The 18,243-nt window shown below is 38.8% G+C and overlaps 1 protein-coding gene across 1 annotated transcript; it reads right to left on the minus strand.

Moving 5' to 3' along the window:
• Nucleotides 1-277: 277 nt before the first annotated feature.
• Nucleotides 278-14,525, minus strand: LOC144644874 (uncharacterized). The gene is made up of 8 exons (XM_078504428.1): nt 14,450-14,525; nt 9,597-9,706; nt 6,166-6,462; nt 5,336-5,707; nt 4,629-5,014; nt 2,714-3,934; nt 1,751-2,173; nt 278-924 (listed from the first exon to the last, which is right to left on the minus strand). The coding sequence occupies exons 1-8, from the start codon at nt 14,482-14,484 to the stop codon at nt 595-597; spliced, it is 3,174 nt and encodes a 1,057-aa protein (XP_078360554.1). The 5' UTR covers nt 14,485-14,525; the 3' UTR covers nt 278-594.
• Between the last annotated feature and the right edge of the window lie 3,718 nt (nt 14,526-18,243).

Raw genomic sequence — 18,243 nt, forward strand, 5'->3', positions numbered from 1 at the left:
TCGAAAAAATTACACAAGGCCCTTAATTAAAAATGAAAAACAAAAACGTCGACACTTCTAATTAACTTTTTATTAAACTGGTATAATTCCAAATAGTTATTATGAAACCTTGAATACTTTATTGACTTCTATCGACAGTCTTCTCGGCCTGGTAGTATCAGAAACGTATTGACAGAAAAAAGTTGCTCCTTCTGTGGCGCTGTCCGAAAATGTTATTAATTGTCTTGTCCATACTGTTTACAATAGAACTATTGTCACAGGCAAGCTCAACCCAATGTTAACTTGTACTTATGCTTTTATTTAGTTTTGAAGCGAATGTAGTAAGGTAAATGTTGTTACTCTGACGCGGATTCATCAAAAGTGTTACTTTGTAACTAGAGACTTTATTTACGAGTTTTGTCAAGATAAGCAAGATACAATTAAAAACACCCCCATGAATTAAATCATCCATCTCCACGCCGAAGATCTTCGGCGTAACGTACCAGAATATGTTTTCAGTTGGATTTCTCACTGACTGTGCTCACTTTGATTCAGACGAATCTCTGAATTAAGTGACCAGAGAAAACCCGAACGTTCAGGCTTAAAAAAACTCCTTTATGGTGTAAAATCAAAAGTTGGACCAGCATTTGGTCCGACATTCGGGTCCCCATTGTCGTCAATGGGCGTGCGCACAAGGTTTTTCAAGTGAAGATCAACCGAGTACATGAGGCCAAGAGCATCATTCAGTGAGTCAGGATGACCATTGAAGAGGTCCTCCAGTGATTTCAGCAGCTTGGTATACACTTTGTTGAACCTTTCTGCTTTCCTGTAAGCTTTGGAACCCGGAGTGTAGTTTGACATCCGGGGACTAGAAACCATCGGCCATACACCTTCGGGATCGAAAGGAATCTTGGAACCGTTGAAGTAGTAGGTGCTATTACACAGCTATGAATGGAAAAGGGAGAAACACATTTACCAGTAACAGTTAGGTGTAACAGTGGCGTTACAATATACATAAATTCTTTACGTTGACAAATTGATAAGTTGCTATTGCTGTTGTTTCTGTTGTGCTGCGTCGAAGGGCAACGAAACACTAAAACAACTTGTAACTTTACCGCCATTGCAAATGTAGACCGCTGTCGTTTCGAACGTTAGGGCCTTTCGTCAGAGCAGAGATGGCTCAGATAAAGGGCTAGTTTTAGAACTTCCTGATTCACTAAGGCGCGCAAAATTAACAGTAATGAACTATAAAGTAATAATCAGCTCAGAGGTTTTAAACTTTTGTTACCAAATTTGACTGCATGCTTTCTTGAAAAAATGTAATGGGACTATTACAAATTTGTTCTAAGCAACTGGAATGCATATCTGCAAAAAGAAGAAAAAAATATGTAGCAACAAATCAATTTACTGTAGCGAGTTTGCTTTTCTTCCAATCTGCTGGAAAAACAATTGAGAAAATAACTTAGTTGAGACAGATGACTCTGAATACGACTTTCTTTAAACTTATTCTTAAGTCAAGTAATCAGAAAACAAAGAAGTCCGCATCACTGAGCCAATTAAATATCAGTATAAATACTATTTAACGCCAGTATAAATGCCAGTATAAATACCAATCGGAACTCTTGGTCAGAGTATGCCACATGTCACCCCGACCATCATCTTTGCCCTTTATTTTGTATACTGCGTCACCCATTTGAAAGTTTCCTTTAAATTATCAAAAGGCACGGAAAGAAACACCGAAAACTCATGTAAAAGGATTCGTACATCATACCTTAGTGTAATCCACTACACTATCGTCATCAACTTCATTTTCATCTGGAGGTGATCCTGTCTCGACCACTTGAATCTCGTGTTTCTCGGCAATTGAATAAAACAAGAAGTAATGTGACAGATCCTCCCTGTTTTCTTTATTCCAGAAAGCAGGATTACAGGGGGAGCTACCTTCACCCTGCTCAACTATATCTTGGATGGCTTCCACTGCTGTTAAGTAGTCGTAGACCTTCAAGGTATGTCCGTGTACTGACCAGTCTTTAGTATCAACCTGTTTGCTCTGATCACCGGTGAATATGCTGTTGTTTCTCCCATACTCTGTTAGATTTCCAAGAGTATTCAAGATCTCATTGTAGAAACCCCCGATTGTGTTATGGTTTTTGACCATTGCTCTAGTGTCGTCGCCAGGAAAACTTCCTTGGGGCTTGTTTCAACAAGGAATTATGAAGAAAAACAAAATTAAAAGACAAAAATATCACCAAGGAAATCTGTCTTCCTATTGAAATATTAATTTAACTAGACAATTTGTTACGAAAATTTTTCAGTAGCCCTTGAAAAGACTATCCCCTCAGGAATTAGGTTTGATAATACTTTCGTGACTTTCACTGCAACTTTCTCTTTTAGGGAGGGTTCTTATTACATTCAGTGCTGTAAAAGCTCTATTAGGCCACCCTTCTCTTTTAAGCCTCGCACACTCTATTGAATAATCACCCTTCTCTTTTAAGCCTCTAACACTCTATTGAATAATCCTTTGAAAGTTCAATTGTTTAATAAGCCCCCCCCCCCCCCCTCCCGCCCTCTCTCTATGTCTGTCTACTAGATGCAAAAAAAATTTGATGTGTCCTATTTAATACAAGGTAAACCTTGGTAAGCATTGACGACAAGCATTGATGTCCGGCCCTATCACCCACCCGGGGGCACGGAACTAAGAAGAAACCTTGGTAAGGGGTCCAATTATATGTACCTGTACCGCCAGTTTGTTTTCTTCAGGACACCTTATCCCTTCTTCGCTCTTCTTGCAATGGCCTGCTTCGACTATTTTGCCTTCAAGACGTCTCTTGTATGAAAATGCGTGTCGAAAGCTGGAAATATGTTCCACTTCCAGTTCTGGTTGCTCAATTTTCATAAAGATGTTCCTTATTAGGGCAAGGGACATCTTTTCAATAGGTACTACCAAATCAGGCTGCACTCCACCAGGAAGGCGTGAGGGGTAATGTGGAATAAAGTCCTTTGAATACAAGGATGGTTTTCCGCCAACAGCATTAAGGATGTTGGCAACAAGCGCCATATGCATCATCTCTTGGATTACTATTGTTTTTATGACACTTTGAATTTCCAGATTGTAGCTTTTCTTGATTGAGGCCAAAGCAGTTAGGTACGGAGGAATGGTTGAATGTTCCAGTTCAAGAGCAATCTGTAGGTCCTTCCGCAGGTTCTCCACAGAGTAAAAATGTTGTGGCTCACCAAACAGAGGCTTTTGTTTCGAAAGCCATTCCACGATAACTTTACGCTTGGACATTGAAAGGTCACGTGTGACAGGCATATGATTTGGATGCGACATAGGCAACTCGAGACTCATTTTGATGGCCTTTCGGTAGTTTAAGACGTCGTTATAATTTCCTAAATCTACGAAGTTTTCAGTCATTACTGGGTACAAGTTGGCGTACTGCTTAAAGATTGGATAGACATCATCAAGCCATGTTGGTTCGGTGCCTTTAGTAGTGTAATGGTCCCACGCTCGAATGACAATCAGCGAGTTAAGTAGCATAAAAGCATCGTTTTCGCACATTTTCTCACAGTTTTTGCTTTGATTTTCAACCGAGTATAAAAAAGGATAAATCTGTCCATCGGAAATGGTCCTATTATTCTTTGAATCTTTTACTTCTATGTCAAACGATGCAATTCCATTTGCATCAGTCATCGAATGGGAAGGTACATTAGGCAAAGGAGGTTGACCAATGTTTGGTCCATCCTCGAAACTGATGTTCTTACAATTACAAGGGTCAAGTGTAACACGTGCTCCAGGAAGAGGCTTTCCAAACTTCGTCGCAATTAGCTGAACATTAGCTTGTTCATCTGGATTCCTTCGAAATGTCCATTTGTTGTATGGATGAATATCAATGCCATCTCGACCTTCCGCCATTACTACTTTCGTACATTTTAAAGCCGGCAAGGTACCAGTAACCTACAAATTAGAATGATAATAAAAAAATACTAATAACGTTAGAACCCTTCCACCTACCAAATGACTGTCTGGCTGATTGACTGACTGACTGACCGACCGACCGACCGACCTGACTGCTCTGTTAGCTTTCCGTTGCGCTCGATCGACCTATCAGTAGAACCGAATGAGGCAAAGAACTGTAGCTTCAGGACTAAATGTTACGCGAACAGAGATCAAGTTAGCAAGAAATCGTCGCGAAAAACACAAAGCAAAAATCACGCTACAAAGATCACGCAACTTTTGCCCTACAAGCATTCAATACAAAAGTTGTCATGTACTTTTATTTAGTGTACGTTAATTTTTGGACAAATTTTCAGAAAATAATTTAGGAACCCTTTGGAAACGGCATCGCTTCTGCATGCACTGCGTGTCATTTTGTTGTTGTGCTGTAGGACATAAAGTTTATCTCCGAACGATGTTTTGGCCGTTTAATTAATTACCGGATTGGACCGTTATTGTAAAGTCCAGTAAAAAATAAATAAGTGGGGATCTCCACTTTTAAACTTCCCTAAATCTATTTATTACTTTTGGGTAGAAAATGGTACAAAAGAGAGATTGATTTTGATTGATTGATTGATTGATTTGCTTATTTGCGTAAGAGTACTATAAATTACGAATACTGAAAGCATTATAGGATTTTGTACTGCTAGCGTACCTCAGCAACAACCAGTGGATGCTGGCTAAGTTTTCTAAGCACATCAGGTGACAGTGATCCAAGTGCTGGGAAGGCCTGGACTCCAGCAGTGTTCTGATACCAGTTGGGGAACTTGTTATGAATCAGACCAAGCCAAAAGAGATTATCAGAGCACGTCAGCGACGGATTTGTGTTTAGAGGCACGGCAACATATAGATCACCCAGGACTCTCGTGTCGAAACTGCCATTTTCATATATTGGTAAACTGTTGCCAAAATCTGCAAACACTTTTCTTTTCGATTGATCGACGTAAAAAGGTGTATCCTGAAGATTACTCGACAGTGCCTTCATCATGCGGCCGTGGGTAAAAAACGGCGGAGACTTCCTGCCTAACAAACCAATTGTACCTGTGTAATACCAAGCAAAAGACAAAAGTTAAAAGGAACTTCGAAAAATTATATTGCAATTCTTTTCACAATAAATGTGAACTGATACTAAATTTAGCTTACAGAAAGAGTATTCCTAGAGAACATGCAGTTCAGATGTTATTTGCAATTTGAAATAACTGACAGTGGCAGTCATGGTGACCAGATGGCTAGGACAGTGATAGTGGCAGTGAATGTGTAAATAGAAAGAGCAATGGAAATGGCAACTGTAATAGCAATGATAAACATGCAAAAGAAAAAGAAACAATTAACAGTACATGTTCATCTAAACAATCAATGTACCTGTCACACGTCCCGTTAGAAACTTGCTGTCTTTTCGGTTGTTCTCGAACATATCCAAATTAAATCGTATGGAAAGTCTCTCGCTGTCAATGTTGTCATTGTTCATTGCGACTTGAAGCTGCTCAATAAAAGGAGACTCCTTTCTATTGTCTAACCATCTAATGTTTGATAACACCGATTGATAAGTCGCGCCAAAGGTAAAATCTCCTTTTCGATTGGTAATCATTTTCGTCCATATGTACTGAAACGGGACAGTCGTGTAATCTGCAGAAAATAAATTGCCAATTCGAATTCTCCAGCCCCAGATTTCAGAAAAGAGTTGAGCTTGCGCGTCCAAGTCAACCATCTTTGCAGTTGTCTTGTTTCCACCTTCTAGAATCAAGAACAAGCAAATGTAATCAACTACGTGGTTATCATAAACTCTTGTTATCAACGTAGGGAAGTTTTCAGATTATTCGTTCTTCTTGTGCTCTTTATGCATATTCTTAGTCCTAGTGAGGACAGCATAAGAAGAATTTTCGTGTGTTTACACTTTTTATGCACTTATCCCTATAAAGCATAAGCTTGTGTTTATGGTTGCGGTTATGCCCTTGCGGTTATGCGATAATTTTAACTGCATTTTAAAGGTTTAAACCGGTACAGACAATATCACTTTCCTATTTTTACAATTTTACTACTTTACAAGTAAGGGTTTTTTTTTAAGAGATGAGGCGATAAGCAGCTCAGTAGGTGTCAAACGCCCAAATCGTGTATGCGTTTTATGTTGCCTTTCTGTTTTTATTGTGAAACAAATTATTAGGGGAAAAGTACAAAAGGCATAGTCTACGTACCCAGTATTTGTGCCCCAATGATTGGTTCACTACGCTTATCTTCATCATCCCCGACACAATGTCCATCAGCATAACATACGTGAGTCACAGAGCCACTTACGCTCCATTCACCACTTCCTTGTGGGTTCCAGTTGTCCAGACCTTGGTACTGATCAGCTGGGACAAACTTGTCGGTATTGTAATTATCTGGATAATTATTAACAGTTGGAACGTCGGCAAGGAACGTCCCATTAAAATGAAAGTGTGGCCATAATAGGTAGGTCATGTAAGGGTCATTTGGAAGGCTAAAATCTGAAACTAACAAAAGAAAGGCGAGTTTTAAATTGCATATTTAGTGTGGATATATTTGAGGCACACCTTGAGGTGACTGGTAACGGTTCCCAGCACTTGGGCTCTTTTGTGTTGTTTGGTCAGTAGTGACACACTTTAAATAGGTGCAAATAGCTCAAAAGAGCCCAGTGTTACTCACTGAGCAATGACAAGTGCGATAAAATAACCATCTGTTCGGAGCAACCTTTTGCTCCTTGACAGTTTTAAACTATGCAAAGTTGTATCTTAACATAAAAATACAAAATGGAGATCAATGAACTCATATCTGAATTATTAGCACTTAGGTTGTTTTGCTATGTTACTAATAATGTTAGGGCCTGTTTACATGATTCCGGAATGACTTTCATTCCGGAACGAGTTCATTCCATCCCCATACATTTCTCTGTATCTGTTTACATGATACCGAGACGAAAGTCAAGTCATTCCGGAATGAGTTCATTCCGGTTTTCATTCCGGAATGAAAGTTTCGTTCCGGAATGACATTTCATTCTGGTATCATGTAAACGCAGAACGAATTTCGTTCCGAGATGAAATCGCAACTCATGAAACCACATACGGACTCCACAGTTTGAATTCAGAGCGAAAAAACGTAATAGCATTTACTGTTTAGCCCAAAGAAGCAGCTCTATGGTCAAATTACTCGTTAAAATTACAGATACGGCCATTAATGGGCACAAAAACATGTTTGCGCGAAACATGCGCCATCTTGTTTTGATCTCGCGCGAAACATGCGCCACTTTGTTTTGATCTCGCGCGAAAGGCGCGCACGTGAAAATGCCTTTGATTGAACCGGTCGACTCTGTCATGTAAATGCAGAACGAACTTCATTCCGGAATGAGTTTCGTTCCGGAATGAAAGTCATTCCGGAATCATGTAAACAGGCCCTTAGATAACGTTTGTTTGTCATTGATTCCACATGAGTGTGATGCCGATTTTATGTAGTGTTAGTACTGATCCGTTAATTGTTTGTGCTGGAAACCGCTGCCAGCCACCTAGACACACAAAATAATAATGAATGTATCACGATGCCCGATTTTCTGATCCGTTCTTTCATTGGGGACCACATTTTTTTGTCCAATACTCGTGACAAACGAACATTTCTTCCCCATCAACAACTTTAGCCTTGGACTCGCAGCGTCATGAAACCAAGTACAGCGGTGAATGAACCTGAAGCAGCACAGGATGGTAGAGAAAAGCAAAGATTTTGTCAACAATTGTAATACACGCGGTGTATTTTTGTTAATCCAATGTTGCTTTGTACATTATCTTGAGTATTGATATAGAATAACCGCATGGCACTAGTGTAACTAAGAACAGAAGCATATCAGGTATTGTTTGTAAATTGATTTTTTTTTTCAAAACAGTCCGGCGGCAAACACGCAAACATGATCTGTGCCCCCCGAACGTCAAAAATTTGTTTTCATTGAAAAGTTCTACTTACAACCTTAGAGGCGCAGATTTCCACATTCCCAGATTTAATACTGTCACCTATGGGAAACACTCGCTAAGATATATCGGGCCTATGCTGTGGAATCGACTCCCAACTAACTTAAAAAACTTACCGTCTCTGCAATCTTTTAAAAGACAGATCACTTTAACTAACCTTTCACTGAAAATTGAACATGGATGTCACAACTGCGTTTTATGTAGTACATGATTTATTTTAAATACGAATTAACTTTTTCTAAAATTGTTATTGAAATTATTTGTAAATAGCGTAGTTAAATTTTAGTCTGTTTTTATTGTAAATATCAATTTTAAGTCTTTTAATTATTATTATTTTTATTTTTTTATGTGTCCCCTATTAGTAGAGAGTGTTTCACTCTCGGCTAGAATTTCCTTTGACACATTAATAAAGTTGTTGATTGACGCAACGTAAACATATGTAAGCATGGGCTTTGAAAAAATTATATATATACCTGATTGAAGAATCGTTGATCCATGAAAGCATAAAGCATAACGATGCGACCCAAATGTTTACTGGGAAATCAGATAAAATAATCGTCGTATGTGAAAGAATATTTTCACGATAATCAGACAGGTTGCATAAAACATGCTCTTAAGGCTCTCAAAATAAGAAAATATGTTGATTATCAATAAAGAAAATATTGCTAAGCTTACCAATGCTTTCTACCCAGAATACCATTGGGTCTTATCGTTCATGGTTTATGCTATTCACAGGGTCAACGTTTCTTCAATTAGGTGTATATATAAAAAAACATCTTTTCGGGTCCGCCTGTCGCAATTGCTACAGTGTATCTCGTCAACATCTCAAGCTTGCCCTCTAGTTATTCATTATCATAACCTCTGACAGATATTTCTTATTGCATCTTGAGTTTCCTAGTGAACAAATCAAATTATTTTCACTGTTTTATGAAACAAGCATTGAAACGATCCTCATCAATTTGGAAAAAACAGGGTTTCAACGGGATGCGAACTCATGACCTGATGACCTCGGCTACCATTACTGAGCAGTGACGCTATGCTACACTTATTTGGAAGCCAGGTCATTTTTGTGGGTTCTATGTCTCCCATAAAAGGAATAAAAGACAGAATGAATGAAAATGCTTGCACGGCAGAGAGAAACAAGCATTGACACGTCATTCGCCCCGCGTGCCCACCAACTTAAGCAACTGAAGCGTGTTAGGCCTCTAGCAAGTAATGTTATTGAAACCGAGTAAATAAATACATGAATAATGAAAAACAAATTGATAGATAAATAATGAAACAAATAAAAATAGATTTCTAAGTCCTTAAGAAAATTTTAAAATAAAATGACATATAATGGGAAGCCGCGCGTTTCTACGATTTGACCAGGGCCGTATTAAAATTGCAAGAGGCACGACGAGGCACTTGCCTCGTCTAGATTTTAACCCAAAATTGAAAACAAAATATGTTTTGTTGGGAAAATAATCCTAGGTTGGACAAGATTTATTTTACTCAAGAAATATACACCTTAAGAAAAATGTTGCAGAAAGAGTTTCAGAGCCTCTAGAATTCAATATTTTTTTAAGGGCATGCCCCCAGAACCTCCTAGCAAGATCTTCGATCTTTGCCTCGTCTATGGCAAATGACTGGTTACGGCCCCGTGGACACATTACCTTGATCTCGAGCGGGCTCGTCTTTTGTAGTCGGAACGTCTGTAGGCTTGTTTTCTGCATCTGCCACGGTATCCTTGTTAAGGAGTGCTATTGTAATAACCAGCAGCACACTGGAAGTGTACACATTCATTATGAGATATACAGAAGCAACTTTCGAAGAGCCCATTATGCAGATTTAACGGGCAGAGTGCCATGAAGCTCCATGAGGAAACTTCTGCTCATTTTTAACTGGTAGAGAAATTTAAAACACCGTTTTGAAAGAAACTCCTGCTCGTTTTTAATTGGTCGAGACATAAAAAAACATTAATTGTCAGTTTTAAATATTTTAAGGAAAACGACAATTCTTTTAAGTTTGTAAGACATGTTTCGACAGAGCTTCTGTCATGTTCAGTTGAATGATTTACAAAGCACAGAAAGTTGAATAATAAGTAGACAAAAAATGCTAATTAAGACAAATAGTAACAACAGAAAGTGAAAATGTGTGAATTAAAAGGATAATTTTAGATTTACATGGTGTAATTGCATGTGCGGGCTGTAATGCCTGTTATGGCGAAACCACCCGACATTTTTCCACACGCGTACGCGAGCACTTAGCCAGCGATAAGACCTCTCACATTTTAGATAAGATAAGATTTTATTTACCTCTCCAAAAATGGTTTTTCAGGGCAAATTACAATAAAATGTTAAAAATGTACAGCTAAAAAATAAAATCATTCTAAATATTAAAAAGGGTTACGTTTAAAAGGGTTCTATGTTTCAATAAAATTCTTCCAAGCGCGACGTAACAATCAAACATCTTTAGAATTCTGAACGTTGTCGCTCCTTGTGTTCAATAGATTGCTTTCATATTTTAGATCACGCCTCTACCAGCTTTCAACTCAAGATAAAGGTGGCTATTCATATTCAAAAGGAACTACCTTGCCTCAATCAGCAATTGCACCATGTTAATCTAAAATTATCCTTTTAATTCACACATTTTTACTTTCTGTTCAGTTTACTATTAGTCTTAATTAGCATTTTGAGTCTACTTATTATTCAACTTTCTGTGCTTTGTAAATCATTTAACTGAAGATGACAGAAGCTCACAAACATGTCTTACAAGCGAAACATGCCTTACAAACTTAAAATCCAGTAAAATTTTTCCGTATCTGCTGTTATCAAGACATTTTTAAATACCAGAGAAACTCCTGCTCTGTATGCCTAGGTTAAGCACTTCGTTTTAATTGTCGATAATTGGTTGAAAACGAATTGAAATACAGTACCTGAGAAATTCTGCTCTGTGCATTGTAACTCATGTCTGACTTCGAACGAAATGACGAAATTCCGTTATGCGGACCATTATTAATTGCGACATGACAAGCTTTGAAATTCAAATTAAACCTGCCAGTCATTAAAAGCTTTGAAATTCAAATTAAACCTGCCAGTCATTAAACAGTCTGAATCTATTCTAGTATATATATTCATGCATACAATAATTTTATTCCTAGATCAGGCACAATGACAGCCTTCAATGAAATAGCAAAACTTGTGGTCTCCTACCTTCTCAGTTATTGTACTTTTACGCCGAAGAAGGGAAAGAGAAGCTAGAAGGATAGAACACGGGTGATTCAAGCGATCGTGATCGCCCCAATCGCCGCAGTCGTTAGGGCATATCCTAAAACCCGAAACAACGAAACGAAACCACCGAAACGAAACGACCGAAACGAAACCGCCGAAACAACCGAAACGAGCGAAACGAAACGAAATCACCGAAACAAGCAAAACTTCAAGATTTTCGCCACTTACCGTACTATACATCCCGTTTAGCCTACTATACACTCTGATTAGCCTACTATAAACCCCGGTTAGCCTACTATACACTCCTGTTAGCCTACTACACACTCCGGTTAGCCTACGTTTCACTTAGGTTAGCCTACTATGCACTCCGGTTAGCCTGTTTACGGTTAGCTCTCAATAATTGTAATGGGTTTTGCTTGTTTCGGTGATTTCGTCTCGTTTCGCTCGTTTCGGCCGTTTCGGTTGTTTCGGCGGTTTCGTTTCGGTCGTTTCGGTGGTTTCGCTCGTTTCGGTCGTTTCGTTTCGGTGGTTTTGTTTCGTTGTTTCGGGTTTTAGTACATGCCAGTCGTTAGCGATTGTCTGTGTAATGTTATCATATAATCGCCCCGATCGCAGTGACAGTGACAGAGGCGATCATGAAGCGATCGAGGCGATTATTTAATATGAAAACCAGTCTTAAAGCCTGTTGTTTCGAATGTAAGCCCTTAGTCGGAGCCGGAGCAAAATAAAGGATTGTGTGTTGCCAGTGAATTTATATAGTGGATTATGAAGTTATAAGGCCCGGGTCGCACTTGAGACAAACATTTGAAATGTTGCAAGATGTTGAGGACAATGTTTGTCTCGGAACTTGTCCAAGACAATTTAAATTGTTGTATTTAGGGTCGCACTTGGACACACGTTTACAAAACTACCCGTCACTTGATACTGTGTTAATTTCGCAGCAAAAATAATATTCAACAGGGAAAGACAAACCGGTCGCATTGAATCAAATCAACGCAAATTTTCGTTTCTACCTTCTTATTGCGAGCGTTCGTAACGATGTCGAAGCTCATATAAAAGAAAGCGTGCCGCCGTATAAAGCGGAAAATTATGAGCAAATTGCTGTGCATCATAATTCGGACTACGGCAACAGAACAGTTGCTCTGGCCTATACCGATCTTTCCTTTCATTTGGATTATCTTACGAGGGCTCTTTTCCAAAATAACGAAAATATTCGGTCAAAGACCGCTTGAGTTCGTATTCATGACTAGACAGTAAAATGTGAAGCGAACAATTTTGTAAGGATCACTGAACTGATTGACACTTTTGTCACAAGAAAAACAATTTTTGTTTGTTGTTCGTAAAAAGTCCTGCGTTGAGGCAGGACGACGGCTTCTTTGAAGATTTGTCTCCGTGGACAAGTTTTTGTCCGCGTAGGGACAAGTAGGTCGCACTTGGCGTGGTCAACTGATGACAGGAATCTGACAATTTTTTTGGTTATCAAAATAAACTTGTCCCGATTTTGTCCCAAGTGCGACCCGGGCCTAAGCAAAGAAACGCAGCCGGTCTGCACGAAGGCTATCGTGTAGTAATGTTCTGTCATCGCATCTCATATCTCAGTAATATTTGTTGGTATTTGACTTTACCCAACGAGCTCTTATATAGAACAATATCATTCCAGATAAAGATAGAGCGTTTTCAGTGTCACGAAAACTGAGATTCCGGCTCGAAAACTTAGACCTTTACTAGGGGCGTGTTTAAAACACGAAATGGCGAAATAGCGAAATGGCGAAATGACGAAATGGCGAAATGATATAAAAGATAAGAGCCAAATTAAGTTAAATGATATTACCGTTCCGTGAAATCCACATCTGTTGCCTGTGTACAACGTAAAGACAAGGAAATATATATAAGATGATAATAAGGGGCATACAAATAATTTACAGTTGTTCTAAAGTGAGAAAAGCAAAGTCGCCGTTTATATGCGAAAAAAATGATAAATTTCACTGAAGCACGTGAGGCGGCGGCACGTAAACGCCGCTGTCTCGCCTTGTTGACGTCTTCGTTCCACGGCTGTAAAACAGAAAACGAAAAATGTAACTTCAATGTAAAAGGATAAGGGCGTGAAAGTCCAATTCGAAAAAAATTTAGATATTACATGGAAAAGGAAGAACTGCTCAGACGAATCCTTCTGTCATGCTCCTCCTGACGTGAGACAAAAAAATCGTTTTCTTTCGATGCCGAAAAGTAATGGCCGCCTTTTTGATTTAAAATATCCTAGTCAAAGAGCAACTTGTTAACAAGGAGAGACTGGATTTATAATGTCCGTGACGGAGAATTAGTGATTGCAACGATTGGTTGTAGTTCGTTCCAGTATTAAAAACGTTAAAATTTGTGAGTATTACTTAGTAAGCTTATGCTAATCCCTTGTCGGGATTTATTTTCTTGTCGTTACAGTTTACACAGAATAATGCATGTAACAGATGCAGATTTCAGTGGAACGGTAATATCATTAAACTTAATTTGGCTCTTAACTTTCATGATCATTTCGCCATTTAGTCATTTTGCCATTTCGCCATTTTGTGTTTTAAACACGCCCCTTTACTAGGCCTAAGACCCATCTTAGTTTTAGTAATTATCCCCCAAAACAAAACAAAAAGGAAATAGAAAAAAGAAATGCGCTTTTATCAATTTTTTAAAGACAACGACGGCAAAAACACGTTGTGGTCGACTCGCTGTGCGCCGATCGTGGGCGATCATTTGAACGCTACTTTGGGATACTTTTATGCACTCAGAGGCCTAAAGAAATAACGAACTTGAACTTAGACACACTACAGGCAAACATTGTTTTAGGAGACCAAAAGATGGATCTTAGGTCTTAGGTATTCGACGGTCCTAGCAGTTTTAGTTTCGTGACAAAACCGGTGCGCGACAAAATTAATGTATATTGCAGACCAGCAGACAAGCAGACCGTGACAGGCTGAACGGATCGCTATTTAGGCTAACCGGAGTACCAGTCTGCAGGTCTGTCAGTCTGCATTTGTCGAATACCGTTTCAAAACATACAAGCAACCATTTGACCTTTTATGTCAATGAAAATCCGATTAGGCAAAGTGCAGCTTTTAATACACTTTCCTTCGTCGAAAGAAGAACTCACGGTCTGGTTTTCTGACGTGTTTTTAACTAGAGGAAACTAGGCTTTTGAATCTTATACAGGCATATTGTGATATTTGACCAACTTATAATCGGTTCCAATATCTTGATCACCAAGTTATCTTCAACGGAGTAAATGTTAATGCAAATAAGATATTCCTTACCTTGGTGATTTTTTGATGCCCAAAAACCACAGCATTTTAGTGCAAAACACAGAGCGAGGTCACCAAGCCATGTCGGCACGCGATCTGATTGTCAAGAAAGGGCAAACTGCAGGGCCCCGCAGTAGCAGTCGTACGGGGGTACATCTCACCAACGGGCCTCTTTAGGGAAGGACCATTGGAATATTGATGGTGAGGGGGGGGGGGGGGGGATTTTTAGATTGCGGGATTTTTTTCTCAGTGCTTATGCAGGATCCTTTGGGGGGGGGGGGTGTTCGAAACCCTCTGTGCGCCTTTTTTTTTTCAGTAAAAAACCCTTTGTCTAATATTAAAAAGTGGAAAAAGGATTAGTTAAAGAAATTTGTACTTTGTAGGCTTAGAAGTCCTCTAACCCCTAATATCTAAAAATCATGCATAATGGTCAAAACTAAACAAAAAACAACGAATAATTCCATCTGCTTGAAGGACCCTGAAGTGGTTATATTTCTTAAGTCGGATACTTTTGTCGCGCCCTGTACGCTTTTTCCATTTTTTTTTTAGTCCACGATCGGACACTTCACTTTATATTCAAAGAAATTATTTAAAAACTAGGTTGATTTTTGGCCGCCCTTACTTAGGTAAAAAGCAAGTCAATCGCAAGATGCACAATTTCGATCACTAGACTACAAAGCAGGGTTTTAACTGCCTCGTCCCCAGTCGCCCGCGATCGTTGGGAGAAATACTAGTTAATTATTGAGGAAAACGGGGGCGAAGGGAGACACGAGAAGGTTTTTCCCTTCCCATCACCCACCGCTCGCGCTTCGCGCTCGCTCCCAATCCTCCCACTCGCGATTCTCTATTGCATAAAGCTGATTTTCAGTCCGTACTGCGCAGTCTCTGGGTTTGTTTTCATTTAAGTGTTGAACCATTTTCGTCCCCAGAGGCTGCGATCCTTGTGGTCGGACCGCGGCCTCTAGGGACGAGAATGGCGTTGAACGCGTTGATAAGGTTACACTTCGGAAAAAACGTTCATAAAGTTTTTTAGTCCGCCGCTACGTGTTGTTTCATTCAGGAATACTCGATGAGCTGAAACGTCGGTTTTTCTGAAGCGTCGAGGTTCTCCTACTCGTTATTATTGTTTTGCAAGAATGTGGTGCTAATAACGAAGAAAAAGGTAATTTTTTTTAATTTGGCAAGTCAACATGCCCTTGTATGAGACTGACATAAACATTACAGTCGAAGATTGCACACTACAGACTCGAAATAACTTCTAAGCTCCCTAATCATGCAAATACTGGACGGCTGTTTGATCCAGACGACTTTCGGAATTAAGTGACCAGAGAAAATTCCGAAAGTTCAGCGTTCAGGACACTTCTTTATGGTGTAAAATCAAACGTAGGACCAGCATTTGGTCCGACATTCGGGTCCCCATTGTTGTCAATGGGCGTTACAATATACATAAGTTATTTAATTTTTGTCAGAGTAAAATTTGCTCCGACGAAGGACTAGTATTCGAAACTGCAGCTTTCCATATTCGCTAAGGCGCGGATAGTTAACTGTAATGAACTTGATAAGTAATAATCAGATCAGAGTTTTTTAAGTTTTGTCACCGAACTGGATAAAATACAAACGGGTCCATCACAAATTTGTTCTAAGCAAAACTGCTCCATATAATATTACGTAGAAAAAATCAATTTACTGCAGCAACCTCTCTTTTCATCCAATCTTCTAGAACGATGATAAGACGGATGCCGCTGAATATGACTTTCTTAAAACTCATTCTTAAGACAAGTAATCAGATAACGAATAGGTCATTACAGAGTCGATTTTTGCCAATGACCCTAGCCAAAAATGGTATCAATACTAATCAGAACTCGTACCAAGATCTTGCACAGACGAATCAAGAACACCACTGACAGTTCTTTGCCCTTTGTTTTTCACACTTTGTAGCCCATAGCAAAGTTTCCTTTCCTTATTATTATTATTATTATTATTATTATTATTATTATTATTATTATTATTATTATATTATTATTTAACTTATCAAAGGCACGGAAAGAAACACCGAAAACTCATGTAAAAAGATTCGTACAGCATACCTTAGTGTAATCCACTACACTATCGTCATCAGCATCATTTTCGTCTGGAGGTGATCCTGTCTCGACCACTTGAATCTCGTGCTTCTCGGCAATTGAATAAAACAAGAAGTAATGTGACAAATCCTCCCTTTTTTCTTTATTCCAGAAAACTGGATTACAGGGAGAGCTACCTTCACCCTGCTCAACTATATCTTGGATAGCTTCCACTGCTGTAAAGTAGTCGTAGACCTTCAAGGTATGTCCGTGTACTGACCAGTCTTTATAATTAGTATCAAACTGTTTGTAAAAGTAAAAACAAAATTAACGGGCAAAAAAGATCACAAAGAAAACATGCATAGATTGTCTGACTACCAAATGAAATAAAAAGACTAGACTATTTATTGCGGAAACATCTCTTTAGACCATGAAAAAGCTTTTCTCTCAAAAAAAGTTTGATAACACTACCATCCTGCACTATCGCTACTACCGTAAAAGCTTCATTTTTCATACCACATCCTTAACCTCCCTTTCACTTCCCCAGAAGGTATATCATGACAATTTATGAACAAGGAAGCAAGCCAACTTTACCCTCGTAAAGGTAATTATCTACAACGTTTACTTATTATCGTTGCTTTTTGTTGAAATGATTAACCAAACAACACTAAAATATTAAAAAGTCATCGTAAACATTTTTATGTGCCCTTACTGATACATGATTTGAAATAAGCCTACAAGCAAATCCATATCTCCACCGTCGTACAAGAGGGGGGGGGGGGGTGGATGGAACCCCCTGGCGTTTTCGCTCCATTAGGCAACAGCAACATTATTTTGCACTGTATAAATAGCCCGCAGCTTACTTTACAAGATGACGTAATTTTTTGTTAGCTGTGACGTCATATGACATCTTGGATCCGCCATAATAATAATAATAATCAACTTTATTTATAGAGGGTAAACACATAACAGTAAAAAACTGACAAACCAGTGGCCCTCTAATATAAAATACAATCAAGAACTAAAAACAATGCTAAAAATCTAACAATCTAAAATTACAAAATTTAGTTAAAAATACACTATAATATAAAAACTAGGTAAAAATTACTCTACAATGACGAAATTGATATAAAAGAATTAACTAAAAAGTAAAATGATCCAAATGTTTGTATGTATCTTTAAAAAATTCAAACGTAGCCTTCTTAAAACTTATTAAACTAGGCTTGTTCCTTATGATGCTGGGTATAGTATTCCAGAGGCGTGTAGTCGATACTGTGAAAGACCTTCCGCCTTCTGACTCCCGTTTGAATCGGGGGCAGACAAGGTTTAGTAGTCCATGTCTGCTCGATCTTTTATTGATGTCGGCGTTTCTTATCAGCATCTGTGACAAATAATGTGGACAGTCCCCAGACAGTCGTTTGTATACCATTGATAACCTATTTACATTTGCCTCATGATAAAATGGAACCCAATCCAATTCTCTAAACAATTGTACGCTATTCGCTTTAGTATCCGCATTTAGTATTACACGTGCTGCGCGTTTCTGAAGCTTAAATACTCTTTGTAAATTCTCAGCAGAGCATGATTTCCACACGGTTGATGCATATAGCATTGTCTGCTTGATCATAGCATTATAATAGAGTTTCCTTTGATCAAGAGGCAGAGAACGTCTTATTTTTCGTAACACGGCGATTCTCTGCGATAACTTCGTGCATAGATTTTCGACATGTTTCGCCATCTTGGATT

The sequence above is a fragment of the Oculina patagonica genome, chromosome 2 (assembly GCF_052425735.1).
Source record: "Oculina patagonica isolate OP01 chromosome 2, crgOcupat, whole genome shotgun sequence".
Lineage (NCBI taxonomy): Eukaryota > Metazoa > Cnidaria > Anthozoa > Scleractinia > Oculinidae > Oculina > Oculina patagonica.